Source organism: Pleurodeles waltl, chromosome 7 (genome assembly GCF_031143425.1).
Source record: "Pleurodeles waltl isolate 20211129_DDA chromosome 7, aPleWal1.hap1.20221129, whole genome shotgun sequence".
Classification (NCBI taxonomy): Eukaryota; Metazoa; Chordata; class Amphibia; order Caudata; family Salamandridae; genus Pleurodeles; species Pleurodeles waltl.
In genome coordinates, this window is record NC_090446.1 from 777,819 (window position 1) to 791,237 (window position 13,419).

At 50.1% G+C, this 13,419-nt stretch overlaps 1 protein-coding gene across 1 annotated transcript in view; it reads right to left on the bottom strand.

Moving 5' to 3' along the window:
• Window positions 1–13,419, bottom strand: part of CLCN1 (chloride voltage-gated channel 1) — a 609,758-nt gene that overhangs the window by 493,134 nt on the left and 103,205 nt on the right. The window contains exon 2 of the mRNA XM_069242656.1: window positions 1,993–2,146. Within this exon, the coding sequence (XP_069098757.1) occupies window positions 1,993–2,146 (154 nt within the window). The remainder of the gene's footprint in view (window positions 1–1,992; window positions 2,147–13,419) is intronic.

The following is a 13,419-nucleotide window of genomic DNA, read 5'->3' on the forward strand; positions in this document are numbered from 1 at the left end:
TAGATGGCACTGCGGGACATCTCTTTCACTGCATGGGAAGCTGAGAGGTCCTTGTCATAGGTGCACTGCAGCCTACTACCACCAGAGGGCAGAGCACGGCCTCTCTTTCACTACAGAAGATGACAAATGCCCTGTGTGTGCAGTTCTCTGCATCGTCATTAGATGGCATTGCAGGACATCTCTTTCACTGCATGGGAAGCTGAGTGGTCCTTGTCATAGGTGCACTGCAGCCTACTACCACCAGAGGGCGGAGCACGGCCTCTCTTTCACTACAGAAGATGACAAATGCCCTGTGTACAGTTCGCCATCTTGCCATTAGGTGGCACTGGAGGACATCTATTTCACTACAGAAGATGACAAATGCTCTGTGTGTGCAGTTCTCTGTATCGTCATTAGATGGCACTGCGGGACATCTCTTTCACTGCATGGGAAGCTGAGAGGTCCTTGTCATAGGTGCACTGCAGCCTACTACCACCAGAGGGCAGAGCACGGCCTCTCTTTCATTTATAGAAGATGACAAATGCCGTGTGTGTGCAGTTCTTTGTCTCCTCGTTAGGTGGCGCTGCAGGACATCTCTTTCACTACATATGATGACTGATGCCCTATGCATGCAGTTCTCCTTCTGGTCTTTAGATGGCGCTGCAGGACAACTCTTTCATTACAGGAGAAGCTGCAAGGGCTTCCTCATAGGAGCACCTGCAAAGGAGATGGGAGATCCTGTAGAGCCGTGGTCCACGTCTCACCACCAGATGACCGACTCTGATGCTTGTCCAAGGGTGGAGTCCTGCACACTAGGCAGTCATTGGCGTACATAGCACGCCGGATGCAGGTCAGGGGCATCCGACCTTGGTTATATAACCTTCAGGGAAGAAGTCTCGAGGGTCGTACTCTCCTGTGGGTGGGGTCTCTCCACTGCCCAGTCCCCACTTCCAGTTCCTGGCCAAAGGGAGGCGGTGACTGCGGACCTAGAAAAATCATCACTGAGGGATTCTTGAAAGAGAAGGGGCTGAACCTCAATTCCCAGGGCCGGGCAGGCCTGGGACACTAAATAAGCCTGGCCCCATTAGGGAATCAGCTATAAAAAAGTGTCTCATATGTAACCAGGGCAGTTGTGAATAGTAACACACACTGCGTTGGTGTTTTATGAGGTATGGGAGGATCCATCCTCTAGCGCTTGCTGTGGTGCGTGGGTGGGTGGTTGGGCCATCTCGGTAGACGCCAGTGCTTTGTGGAAGGGATGCATGACCACTCATGACACACGGCTCAGGAACTCATGGCCAGTGCAGCCTTCATCTCTCTTCTTCTAGTTCAGAGCTTTTTCTGTTTGACGCTGATGTTCCGTAGCGCTTGGTTGCCACAGGGGCTCCAGCACTATAGGTTGGCAGTGGTGTCAGTGCAAGCAGTCCTGAGACGCAGAAAGACGAGTACCTCTTGTCACCAGAAGAGGGAAGATGAGGACACATCGCCAACACATGCAACATGAAGCTGCTGTGAAGCTGAATTCCCACCCATCAGCTGCAGAGGACAACACATGCCACTTCACACCTTATGGATGAGCCGTTAGACCCCGTACGTGGCAGCTTCATGTGTTGTCAACAGAAGGCACAACACCTCATCACAGATCAAACCTCTCAGCTTACCGGAAATGATTGTGTGTGCCTGTGTCCCCTCTCTTCAACCATCACACTTCTAGGCCTGCGTCCCATAACATCATAACCACACCTCGGTGGTCATCACGCGTGGAATGGAAACACTTTCTACATAGGATCAAAGCAAACAACAGCATTCTTGCAGTACCAGCCACAACAGCCAGCCCATGTAGCAATTGCTCCTGCACCCTACATAGAGGAAGTAAGCACTATACAGATGCCACATTATGATAAACAGACACACACAAATGGATGAGCTGTTGAACAATCTTTAGGTCAGTTCCATTTCTCACCACAAGAGGGCAGAATCTCCAGTGCTTCTGCGCATGCCCAAGGCTCTTACCTCGCCACTTGGAGTAGTGCAGTCGTTTGACCTCCGCTTCACTATCACGCTTTGGGGTGCTGGCCTTGCGCTCTTTTGCCTGTTTGTCATGCAGGAGCCTGGCTGCCTCCTTGCGAGCGAAGTCTGAGAGCTGGTCCGTGTACTGTCCATAGATCTGTGAGGGCGAGAGAGAGGGTGAAGGAGATGGAAGGACATAGCCAGAGCGCCCTCACTCTCACCAGCAGACCACCATGGCCTTTCGTGTAACGTTGAGGTGAAAATACTGAAACTTAGTTTGCCTACACTTTTTGCTGCTTAGCAACAAAGTGCACACAAAACAGATTTCCCTAAAAAGTTGTCCTGTCTTTTATGACTACAAAGTAGAAAGTGTTAACACTTGCGCAGAGATGCTAGACGCTGTGGGTCTGATTTGGCACTCAAAAGCGATGGATATCCCATCCACCGAAATCTAAATCTCATCGAAGATAATGGGCCTATGTCATTCCAGTACAAAAACAAACATGCATTGGCAAAGCCAATACGTCTGACAATGTCCACCAGCCTTTTGTTTTTTTGCAAATTATTTTGTGTGGAAGCTGCTGTGCCCTCATCAATCAAAACATTGGCTTAAAAGAGATTTTTTGGTTTAAAAAACCACACTTTTCCCTAGTAGTCTCTGCCACTACACTAAACTGCTTTGTGTGTGGCCGTGCTCTTTGCGAAGGTCAGAGTGTAGTCACAGTGAAGGTAGCCAGCGGCTGAAGTGAGCTGACGCACCTCCCCTGCTATGGGCTTTAGTGAACGTCAGTAACACAATAAAAGCCCAAGCGATGAACCAATTTGAGTATAGAGGTGCTCGTTGTGAAAGAGCAGAACGCCATCATTCGCAGAGATGTGAGCCCACAGGGGCGGTGGGCTGCCAGTGCCCACTGCGCATCCTGTAGTATGCGGGGGAAAAGATACATTTCAGAATAGCAATCAAATGGTTGAAGAGGGCTGGCTGAAAGCCCCTGTAAGTAGGAATATTATGTATTTGATTTTAGTTCAATCAAGAAGTCTTGACTTTGGCCAGACGTAAAAACCTGTGCCATTTGCTGTGAGTGGGTAATTCAGTTAGTGATGAGGGGAGTGCACCAGTGGTGAGTGGGTAATTCGGTTAGTGGTGAAGGGAGTGCATCAGTGGTGAGTGGGTAATTCGGTTAGTGTTGAATGGAGTGCACCAGTGGTGAGTGAGTAATTAGGTCAGTGATGAGGGAAGTGCACCAGTGGTGAGTGGGTAATTCAGTTAGTGATGACGGGAGTGCATCAGTGGTGAGTGGGTAATTCGGTTAGTGGTGAAGGGAGTGCACCAGTGGTGAGCGGGTAATTATGTTAGTGATGAGGGGAGTGCACCAGTGGTGAGTGGGTAAATTGGTTAGTGATGAGGGGAGTGCATCAGTGGTGAGTGGGTAATTTGGTTAGTGATGAGGGGTGTGCATCAGTGGGAAGTGGGTAATTCTGTTAGTGATGAGGGGAGTGCACCAGTGGTGAGTGGGTAATTCGGTTGTTGGTGAGGGGAGTGCATCAGTGGTGAGTGGGTAATTCTGTTAGTGATGAGGGGAGTGCATCAGTGGTGAGTGGGTAATTCGGTTAGTGATGACGGGAGTGCACCAGTGGTGAGCGGGTAATTATGTTAGTGATTAGGGGAGTGCACCAGTGGTGAGTGGGTAATGTGGTTAGTGATGAGGGGAGTGCATCAGTGGTGAGTGGGTAATTATGTTAGTGATGAAGGGAGTGCACCAGTGGTGAGTGGGTAATTCGATTAGTGGTGAGGGGAGTGCACCAGTGGTGAGTGGGTAATTCGGTTAGTGGTGAGGGGAGTGCAACAGTGGTGAGCGGGTAATTCGGTTAGTGATGAGGGGTGTGCATCAGTGGTGAGTGGGTAATTTGGTTAGTGATGAGGGGAGTGCACCAGTGGTGAGCGGGTAATTCTGTTAGTGATGAGGGGAGTGCACCACTGGTGAGTGGGTAATTCGGTTAGTGGTGAGGGGAGTGCACCAGTGGTGAGTGGGTAATTCTGTTAGTGGTGAGGGGTGTGCACCAGTGGTGAGTGGGTAATTCAGTTAGTGGTGAAGGGAGTGCACCAGTGGTGAGTGGGTAATTCGATTAGTGGTGAGGGGAGTGCACCAGTGGTGAGTGGGTAATTCAGTTAGTGGTGAAGGGAGTGCACCAGTGGTGAGTGGGTAATTCGGTTAGTGGTGAAGGGAGTGCACCAGTGGTTAGTGGGTAATTCTGTTAGTGGTGAGGGGAGTACATCAGTGGTTAGTGGGTAATTCGGTTAGTGGTGAGGGGAGTGCATCAGTGGTGAGTGGGTAATTCTGTTAGTGATGAGGGGAGTGCACCAGTGGTGAGTGGGTAATTCGGTTAGTGGTGAAGGGAGTGCACCAGTGGTGAGCGGGTAATTCGGTTAGTGATGAGGGGAGTGCTTCAGTGGTGAGTGGGTAATTCTGTTAGTGATGAGGGGAGTGCCCCAGTGGTGAGTGGGTAATTCAGTTAGTGGTGAAGGGAGTGCACCAGTGGTGAGTGGGAAATTCGGTTAGTGATGAAGGGAGTGCACCAGTGGTGAGTGGGTAATTCGGTTAGTGACGAGGGGAGTGCACCAGTGGTGAGTGGGTAATTCTGTTAGTGATGAGGGGAGTGCCCCAGTGGTGAGTGGGTAATTCAGTTAGTGGTGAAGGGAGTGCACCAGTGGTGAGTGGGAAATTCGGTTAGTGATGAAGGGAGTGCACCAGTGGTGAGTGAGTAGTTCTGTTAGTTATGAGGTGAGTGCATTAGTGGTGAGCGGGTAATTCTGTTAGTGATGAGGGGAGTGCATCAGTGGTGAGTGGGTAGTTCGGTTATTGATGAGGGAAGTGCACCAGTGGTGAGTGGCTAATTCGGGTAGTGATGAGGGGAGTGCATCAGTGGTTAGTGGGTAATTCTGTTAGTGGTGAGGGGAGTTGTAGGAAAGTACCATCTTGCCTGGCATGTTACCCAATATTTCACTGTATATATGTTGTTTTAGTTGTATGTGTCACTGGGACCCTGCCAGCCAGGGCCCCAGTGCTCATAAGTGTGCCCTGTATGTGTTACCTGTGTTATGACTAACTGTCTCACTGAGGCTCTGCTATCCAGAACCTCAGTGGTTATGCTCTCTCATTCCCTTTCCAAATTGTCACTAACAGGCTAGTGACCAATTTCAACAATTTACATTGGCATACTGGAACACCCTTATAATTCCCTAGTATATGGTACTGAGGTACCCAGGGTATTGGGGTTCCAGGAGATCCCTATGGGCTGCAGCATTTCTTGTGACACCCATAGGGAGATCTGACAATTCTTACACAGGCCTGCCAGTGCAGCCTTAGTGAAATAACGTCCATGTTATTTCACAGCCATTTACCACTGCACTTAAGTAACTTATAAGTCACCTATATGTCTGACCTTTACCTGGTAAAGGTTGGGTGCTAAGTTACTTAGTGTGTGGGCACCTTGGCACTAGCCAAGGTGCTCCCACATTGTTCAGGGCAAAATCCCCGGACTTTGTGAGTGCGGGGACACCATTACACGCGTGCACTATACATATGTCACGACATATGTATAGCGTCACAATGGTAACTCCGAACATGGCCTTGTATCATGTCTAGGATCATGGAATTGTCACCCCAATGCCATTGTGGCATTGGGGAGACAATTCCATGATCCCCAGAGTCTCTAGCTCAGACCCGGGTACTGCCAAACTATCTTTCCCGGGGTTTCACTGCAGCTGCTGCTGCTGCCAACCCCTCAGACAGGTTTCTGCCCTCCTGGGGTCCAGCCAGGCTTGGCCCAGGAAGGAAGAACAAAGGACTTCCTCAGAGAGAGGGTGTTACACCCTCTCCCTTTGGAAAAAGGTGTCAGGGCTGGGGAGGAGCAGCCTCCCCCAGCCTCTGGAAATGCTTTGATGGGCACAGATGGTGCCCATCTCTGCATAAGCCAGTCTGCACCGGTTCAGGGATCCCTCAGCCCTGCTCTGGCGCGAAACTGGACAAAGGAAAGGGGAGTGACCACTCCCCTGACCTGCACCTCCCCTGGGAGGTGCCCAGAGCTCCTCCAGTGTGCTCCAGACCTCTGCCATCTTGGAAACAGAGGTGCTGCTGGCACACTGGACTGCTCTGAGTGGCCAGTGCCAGCAGGTGACGTCAGAGACTCCTTCTGATAGGCTCCTTCAGGTGTTGCTAGCCTATCCTCTCTCCTAGGTAGCCAAACCCTCTTTTCTGGCTATTTAGGGTCTCTGCTTTGGGGAATTCCTTAGATAACGAATGTAAGAGCTCATCAGAGTTCCTCTGCATCTTTCTCTTCACCTTCTGCCAAGGAATCGACTGCTGACCGCGCTGGAAGCCTGCAAAACTGCATCAAAGTAGCTAAGACGACTACTGCGACCTTGTAACGCTGATCCTGCCGCCTTCTCGACTGTTTTCCTGGTGGTGCATGCTGTGGGGGTAGTCTGCCTCCTCTCTGCACTAGAAGCTCCGAAAAAATCTCCAGTGGGTCAACGGAATCTTCCCCCTGCAACCGCAGGCACCAAAGAACTGCATCACCGGTCCTCTGGGTCTCCTCTCAGCACAACGAGCAAGGTCCCTTGAACTCAGCAACTCTGTCCAAGTGACTCCCACAGTCCAGTGACTCTTCAGTCCAAGTTTGGTGGAGGTAAGTCCTTGCCTTCCCACGCCAGACTGCATTGCTGGGAACCGCGTGTTTTGCAGCTACTCCGGCTCCTGTGCACTTTTCCAGGATTTCCTTTGTGCACAGCCAAGCCTGGGTCCACGGCACTCTAACCTGCATTGCACAACCTCCTGAGTTGTCCCCCGGCGGCGTGGGGCTCTCTTGTGCAACTTTGGGTGAGCACCATTTCACTCCACTCCTTAGTGCCTGTTCCGGCACTTCTCCGGGTGCTGATTGCTTCTGAGTGGGCTCCTTGTCTTGCTGGATGCCCCCTCTGTCCCCTCACACAATTGGCGACATCCTGGTCCCTCCTGGGCCACAGCAGCATCCAAAAACCCTAACCGCGACCCTTGCAGCTAGCAAGGCTTGTTTGCGGTCTTTCTGCTGGAAAACACTTCTGCACGACTCTTCGTGACATGGGACATCCATCCTCCAAAGGGGAGGTTTCTAGCCCTTGTCGTTCTTGCAGAATCCACAGCTTCTACCATCCAGTGGCAGCTTCTTTGCACCCACAGCTGTCATTTCCTGGGCATCTGCCCACTCCCGACTTGATCGTGACTTTTGGACTTGGTCCCCTTGTTCCACAGGTACCCTCATCTGGAAATCCATCGTTGTTGCATTGTTGGTGTTGGTCTTTCCTGCAGAATTCCCCTATCACGACTTCTGTGCTCTTTGGGGAACTTCAGTGCACTTTGCACTCACTTTTCAGGGTCTTGGGGTGGGCTATTTTTCTAACCCTCACTGTTTTCTTACAGTCCCAGCGACCCTCTACAAGGTCACATAGGTTTGGGGTCCATTCGTGGTTCGCATTCCACTTCTAGAGTATATGGTTTGTGTTGCCCCTATTCCTATGTGCCCCTATTGCATCCTATTGTGACTATACATTGTTTGCACTGTTTTCTATTGTTATTACTGCATATTTTTGTGTTGTGTACATATATCTTGTGTATATTTGCTATCCTCATATTGAGGGTACTCACTGAGATACTTTTGGCATATTGTCATAAAAATAAAGTACCTTTATTTTTAGTATATCTGTGTATTGTGTTTTCTTATGATATTGTGCATATGACACTAGTGATACTGTAGGAGCTTCAGTCGTCTCCTAGTTCAGCCTAAGCTGCTCTGCTAAGCTACCTTTTCTATCAGCCTAAGCTGCTAGACACCCTCTACACTAATAAGGGATAACTGGGCCTGGTGCAAGGTGTAAGTACCCCTTGGTACTCACTACAAGCCAGTCCAGCCTCCTACAGGAGTGCACCAGTGGTGAGTGGGTAATTTGGTTAGTGATGAGGGAACTGCACCAGTGGTGAGTGGGTAATTCAGTTAGTGGTGAAGGGTGTGCATCAGTGGTGAGTGGGTAATTCGGTTACTGATGAGGGGAGTGCACCACTGGTGAGTGGGTAATTCGGTTAGTGGTGAGGGGAGTGCACCAGTGGTGAGCAGGTAATTCTGTTAGTGATGAGGGGAGTGCACCAGTGGTGAGTAGGTAATTCAGTTAGTGGTGAAGGGAGTGCACCAGTGGTGAGTGGGTAATTCTGTTAGTGATGAGGGGAGTGCACCAGTGGTGAGTGGGTAATTCTGTTAGTGATGAGGGGAGTGCACCAGTGGTGAGCGGGTAATTCTGTTAGTGATGAGGGGAGTGCACCAGTGGTGAGTGGGTAATTCGGTTGGTGGTGAGGGGAGTGCATCAGTGGTGAGTGGGTAATTCTGTTAGTGATGAGGGGTGTGCATCAGTGGTGAGTGGGTAGTTCGGTTAGTGATGAGGGGAGTGCATCAGTGGTGAGTGGGTAATTCTGTTAGTGATGAGGGGAGTGCACCAGTGGTGAGTAGGTAATTCAGTTAGTGGTGAAGGGAGTGCACCAGTGGTGAGTGGGTAATTCTGTTAGTGATGAGGGGAGTGCACCAGTGGTGAGCGGGTAATTCTGTTAGTGATGAGGGGAGTGCACCAGTGGTGAGTGGGTAATTCGGTTGGTGGTGAGGGGAGTGCATCAGTGGTGAGTGGGTAATTCAGTTAGTGGTGAAGGGTGTGCATCAGTGGTGAGTGGGTAATTCTGTTAGTGATGAGGGGAGTGCACCAGTGGTGAGTGGGTAATTCTGTTAGTGATGAGGGGAGTGCATCAGTGGTGAGTGGGTAATTCGGTTAGTGGTGAGGGGACTGCCTCAGTGGTGAGTGGGTAATTCGGTTAGTGGTGAAGGGAGTGCACCAGTGGTGAGTGGGTAATTTGGTTAGTGGTGCGGGGAGTGCATCAGTGCTGAGTGGGTAATTCGGTTAGTGATAAGGGGAGTGCATCAGTGGTTAGTGGGTAATTCTGTTAGTGGTGAGGGGAGTGCACCAGTGGTGAGTGGGTAATTCGGTTAGTGGTGAGGGGAGTGCACCAGTGGTGAGTGGGTAATTCTGTTAGTGGTGAGGGGAGTGCATCAGTGGTGAGTGGGTAATTCAGTTAGTGGTGAAGGGAGTGCACCAGTGGTGAGTGAGTAATTTGGTTAGTGGTGAGGGGAGTGCACCAGTGGTGAGTGGGTAATTCGGTTAGTGGTGAGGGGAGTGCATCAGTGGTGAGTGGGTAATTCAGTTAGTGGTGAAGGGAGTGCACCAGTGGTGAGTGGGTAATTCGGTTAGTGGTGAGGGGAGTGCACCAGTGGTGAGCGGGTAATTCAGTTAGTGATGACGGGAGTGCATCAGTGGTGAGTGAGTAATTTGGTTAGTGGTGAGGGGAGTACATCAGTGGTTAGTGGGTAATTCTCTCCCATAACAACGTGGAGAATCCTGGGAGCACAGTGGGTGCTGCAGACATTTCTCAATTGTGTTCTTCGCCGCTCTCTTCCACGCCGCTCGCTGCCCTCCCACATCCATCCATATCCGGCATTTCAAGCAATGAACATCTCCAGCTGGTGTTTCATCCTCATCAGACTGAAGCCCCTCGTGAGCTCTGTGGCTCTCACCAACGTGAAGCCTCCACTTATCCCCCCACAGCTCCCTCTTTTCAAGACCTCCTACCAATGTTTTCTATCCGCCCTCAGTGTAACTTTCTCAGGGTTGGGTCCTTTGACAAACCCCATCAGAGGTGTGTGTTGTGTGCAGCTCTGCCCTCCCTTTGAGCCTCTAGCCTCCGTGTACAACTCTTTCCCCTTTTATACAACTCACCCATCTGTCTGTTCATCTCCCCCCTCCGTCTGTACAGCTCTCCCTTCCGACTGTACAACTCTAACCTCCCTCTTTACAACTCTAACCTTCATCTCTACAACTCTCCCATCCATCTGTACAACTCTCCCATCCATCTGAACAACTCTCCCCTGAGTCTGTACAGGTCTCCTTTCCGCTTGTATAACTCTCCCTTCCTTCTGTACAACTCTCCTCTCCATCTGTACAACTCTCCCATCCATCTGTACAACTCTCCCATCCATCTGTACAACTCTCCCTTCTGTCTATATAACTCTCCCCTCCATGTGTACAACTCTCCCTTTCATCTGTACAACTCTCCCATCCATCTGTACAACTCTCCCGAGTCTGTACAGCTCTCCTTTCCACTTGTACAACTCTCCCTTCCTTCTGTACAACTCTCCTCTCTATCTCTACAACTCTCCCTTCCATCTGTACAACTCTCCCCTCCATTTGTACAACTCTCCCATCCATCTGTACACCTCTCCCTTCCATCTGTACAACTCTCCCCTGAGTCTGTACAGCTCTCCTTTCCACTTGTACACCTCTTCCCCCATCTGTAGATCTCTTCATTTTATCTGTACATCTCTCCCATCCATCTGTACAACTTTCCCCTCCGTCTTTACAACTCTTCCCCCATCTGTACATCTCTCCCCTCTTGTGACCTCACCTAATGTTCTTTAAATAGATCCCTTCTTTGTAACTCAATACTTGTCTTATTTCTGTCTTCAGAGTCTGTATCTGTATTAAGATTGTCACTTTCAAGTTCCTCCAACATCAGCCTACATTCGTCAGGTCTCAGCCCTGTCTGTACAACTCTCCCCATGTCTGTACAGCTCCATCTGTACAACTCTTGTCTTTAAAGCTCTCCCTTCAGTCCGTACAGCTCTCCCTTCTGTCTGTACAACTCTCTGTTACGTCTGCACAACTCTCCCTTGTCTGTACAACTCTCCCTTCCACTTGTACAACTCTCCCTTCCGTCTGTACAACTCCCCACTCTCCCATCCATCTGTACAATTCTCCCTTCGTTCTATACAATTCTCCCTTTTGTCTGTACAACTCTCCCCTCCATCTGTATAACTCTGCTGTCTATACGGTTCTCCCTTCCGTCTATACAACTCTCCGTCCTGTCTGTACAACTCTCGCATCTGTCTGTACAACTCTCCCTTCCACTTGAACAACTCGACTTCCGTCTGTACAACTCTTATTGTGACGCCGCAGAGACCAGCGGCATCCCCCTTGCAGGCCGCGCTCAGATCGGAGGTCGGCGTCTCGGGCGGTCGATTCTGCTTTGGCCCGCTTTTTGGGCTGCAACCTGCTTTTTGGGCGGCTGCGTGGTCTGGAAGTCCTCTTTTGGGTTTGGGTCACGCTGCGCTCCTTCATGACCCCCATAGTTTGCTCACCTGCTTTCTGGAGTTCTTTCTTCTTCTTTTCTTTTTTCTCCTTCCTTGGCCATATCTTCTTCTTCCCAGGAGTCTGTGTTTCCTTCCCTGCATGTATTGCTCACCACCTTTTCTACTATGGCTATTTTTCCATTCACCTATATGTGGCTTTTCCCAATCCAAGATGGTGTTTTAGCTCTTCCTGCATGTCATTTCCTGTTTGCAAGTATATAGGCACAGAAGGTCTTCTGTTCCTTGCATTGCAAACACTTCCATCCTGGTGGTGCTTCACGCTCCCATGTCCTGTGATTTGGACTCTCCTGTTTTGCTCACAGTTTTCCTGTTCCTGATTTATCTTGTGTTTTTTTTTCCTTTTGCCTCTTTTGAGGAGATCCTGTGATCTGAGGTTTCTTTCCCAATATTGTTTTTTTTTTCCCTCTGGGGCTCCTTCTGGAGGTTCCGGCCTCCTAGGCGTTATACTGTCAGCAGCACCATGGCCACTGGAAAGGGTGCCCCTTACCTTGGCCAATCCAGAACAAGCAAGAAACCAGGTGGTGCCCCTAGACTGGCAGATTATGGCGGTAAGCAGCGTGCAAATCGTGACACTCCCTTCCATCTATACAACTCTCCCTTCCACTTGTACAACTTTTCTTCCTTCTGTATAACTGTCCCTTTTGTCCGTACAACTCTCCCTTCCACTTGTAGAACTCTCCCTTCTATCAGTACAACTCTCTGTTACATCTGTACAACTCTCACATCCATCTGTACAATGCTCCCTTCTGTCTGTATCATTCTCCCTCCCATCTGTTCTACTCTCCCCCTTGTGTCGCCACCTAATGTCAGGCTCCCCCTGCAACTCAATACTTGTGTCTGTCCTCAGAGTCCGAGTCTGTATTAAGATTGTCACTTTCATCTTCCTCGAAGTTCAGCCTCGTACTGTCAGGTCCGAACTCCTCACTCTGCACCAGGTCCCCTCGGTCTGTACAACTCTCCCTTCCATTTGTACAACTCTCCCCTCCATCTTTACAACTCTAGCCTCCATCTGTTCATCTCCCCCTCCATCTGTACAACTCTCCCTTCCTTCTGTACAATTCTCCCCTTCATCATTGCAACTGTCCCTTCCATCTATACGACTCTCCCTTTCATCTCTACCACTCTCCCCTCTATCAGTACAACTCTTCCTTCCATCTGTACAACTCTCCCTTCTGTTGATACAACTCTCCCCTCTGTCTGTACAACCCCCCCTTCCATCTTTACAACTCTAGCCTCCATCTGTTCATCTCCCCCCTTCATCTGTACAACTCTCCCCTCTGTCTGTACATCTCTCTCCTCCATCTCTACGACTCTCCCTTCTATCTGTACAGCTCTCCCTTCTGTCTGTATAACTCTCCCCTCCATCTTTGCACTCTAGCCTTCATCTGTACAACTCTCCCCTCCATCTTTACAACTCTCCCTTCCATCTCTACCACCCCCCCTCTGTCAGTACAACCCTCCCTTCCATCAGTACAACTCTCCCCTTCATCCGTACAACTGTCCCTTTCATCTGTACAACTCTCCTTTTCATCTCTACAACTCTCCGCTCTCTCTGTACAACTCTCCCTTCATTCTGTACAGCTCTCCCTTCCATCTGTACAACTCTCCCTTCCATCTGTACAACTCTGTTTCATCTGTACAACTCTCCGATCCTTCTGTACAACTCTCCCATCTGCCTGTAGAATTCTCTATTCTACAGTGGCATAACAAAACTTTTGGGGACCCCACTGCAAAGTACCTTGAGAGCCCCCCCCCGGACCCAATCAGAGACCTGCCGCCTGTGCGCAGTTTACTGTGCTTAGGGGGCCCCTGGAAGCTTGGCCTTCCCCCACACTGCAGGGGCTGCAGGGGCCTTTGTTACGCCACTGCACTTACATCTGTACAACTCTTCCTTCTGTCTGTATAACTCTCCTCTCCGTCTGCACAACTCTCCCATCTGTACTGTTCTCCCTTCCATCCGTACAACTCTCTATCCTGTCTGTACAACTCTCCCATCCATTTGTGCAGCTCTCCCTTCTGTCTGTACAGCTCCCTGTCCATCTGTGCAACACTCCCTTCCATCTATACAACTCTCCCTTCCACTTGTACAAATCTCCTTCAGTCTGTACAACTCTCCCTTCCTTCTGTACTGCTCCCCCTTGTGCCTTTGCC